The 1,446-nt window shown below is 69.0% G+C and overlaps 1 protein-coding gene across 1 annotated transcript in view; it reads right to left on the reverse strand.

The window, feature by feature from the left end:
• The window catches only part of LOC103898273 (nucleoside diphosphate kinase, mitochondrial-like), a 1,442-nt gene extending 323 nt beyond the window's left edge, over positions 1 to 1,119 (reverse strand). Inside the window, exons 1-4 of the mRNA XM_009278511.1 lie at positions 1,008 to 1,119; positions 388 to 518; positions 140 to 241; positions 8 to 67 (exon numbers count right to left, since the gene is read on the reverse strand). Of these exons, the coding sequence (XP_009276786.1) occupies positions 8 to 67; positions 140 to 241; positions 388 to 518; positions 1,008 to 1,119 (405 nt within the window). The remainder of the gene's footprint in view (positions 1 to 7; positions 68 to 139; positions 242 to 387; positions 519 to 1,007) is intronic.
• Positions 1,120 to 1,446: the final 327 nt, after the last annotated feature.

The raw sequence follows: 1,446 nt of genomic DNA on the forward strand, positions 1-1,446 counted from the left end.
CCCCCGCCGAGTCGGTGTCCCCCACCATGGCCCGCGTGGACCTGACCACGTTGTAGCCCTCCCACACCTGCGGGACAGGGGACGCCTGAGTCCCCCGGACCGCCCCAGGACCCCCAAACCCCCCGTCCCAGCCCCTCACCATGGCCACCAGCGGCCCTGAGGTCATGTAGGCGAGGAGCGCAGGGTAGAAGGGCTTCTGCCGCAGCTGCTGGTAGTGCTTGTCCAGGAGACCCTGGTCCGCCTGATGGCAGCGTGGGGTGACGATGGGGACACCTGGCCGGTGCTCCCTGCTGACACGCCCCTCCCGGCACCCCCCTGAGCCGGCTGTGAGGTGCAGGGAGCAGGGTCCCCCGGGTGGATGGGTGGCAGCTCAGTGGGGATGGGTACCTGGAGCAGCTTCATGGCCACCAGCTTGAAGCCGCGCCGCTCGAAGCGCTGGATGACGTTCCCCACCAGCCGCCGCTGCACCGCGTCCGGCTTCACCAGCACCAGCGTCTTCTCCTGCAGCTCTGGGGGGGCTGCACGGGGACGGAGGGGCCAGCGTCACCACCAGGCACGGGACATGGGCACAGGTTACGGCAGCCGGACCCCAAGCTGCTCCCAGGGCACCACGGGTTGCTGCTTGGTCCCAGTGGGCAGCGGCTGCCGCAGGGTGAACCCATCCCCACCCCTGTCCTGATCCCTGTCCGCATCCCGGGGCCGTGTGCCCCCGGCCAAGCTGTGCCCGGCAGACTGGCGGGGTCCCAGCAGGGACCCAAGGGACGTGCTGCAAAGCCCTGATGGGTGTTGAGGACATGTCTGTGGCCGGGAAACACCCTTTAACCCAGCGTGGGGTGGGCTGGCTCTGGTTTCGGCCGAGCGCACCGCACTGCCGTGTCCCGGTGCCGGGACTGCGGGTGCCACCCTGTGTGCCATCGCTCCTGCCCAGCCTCGGGTGCTTCCCCCTGCCCGGAGGCAGCCAGGCACCAGCCCTGGCACAAAACGGGTCCCTGGTCACAGCCTTCCACTGGTGGAGAGCAAAATTGAGCACCGTGGGGTGGCAGTGTCTGGCATCGCTGTCACCCGTGGGACGGCAGGGTCTGGCATCACCATCACCCGTGGGACGGCAGGGTCCGGCATCGCCGCCAACCCCCTCACTCCGCCACTGGCCCTACCGGAGCCATGCTGGCAGGAGGGGACAGAAGTCCCCCAAGGGACAGTGCGTCCTGTCTGCTAGAGGAATAGGACAGGAAGGAGAGGAAGGGAGAGGGAGAGAGGATGCCAAGCCGGGGCGCTTCACTGTCAGCCCCAGGCTTCGGGGTCCTGCCCTGGGCGGCGAGGCCAGGCCGGCCCCAGTGCCGGTGGGAGCAAACCCCACGATTTCACCCGCTTTTCTAGGTGTTGCCGGACGCGGCCCCGTTTCGCATGGCTCCCACCCTGGGGATGGTGCAGGGCTTGCCCCATCCC

The sequence above is a fragment of the Aptenodytes forsteri genome, unplaced genomic scaffold (assembly GCF_000699145.1).
Source record: "Aptenodytes forsteri isolate BGI_AS27 unplaced genomic scaffold, ASM69914v1 Scaffold26, whole genome shotgun sequence".
In the NCBI taxonomy this organism is placed as follows: domain Eukaryota; kingdom Metazoa; phylum Chordata; class Aves; order Sphenisciformes; family Spheniscidae; genus Aptenodytes; species Aptenodytes forsteri.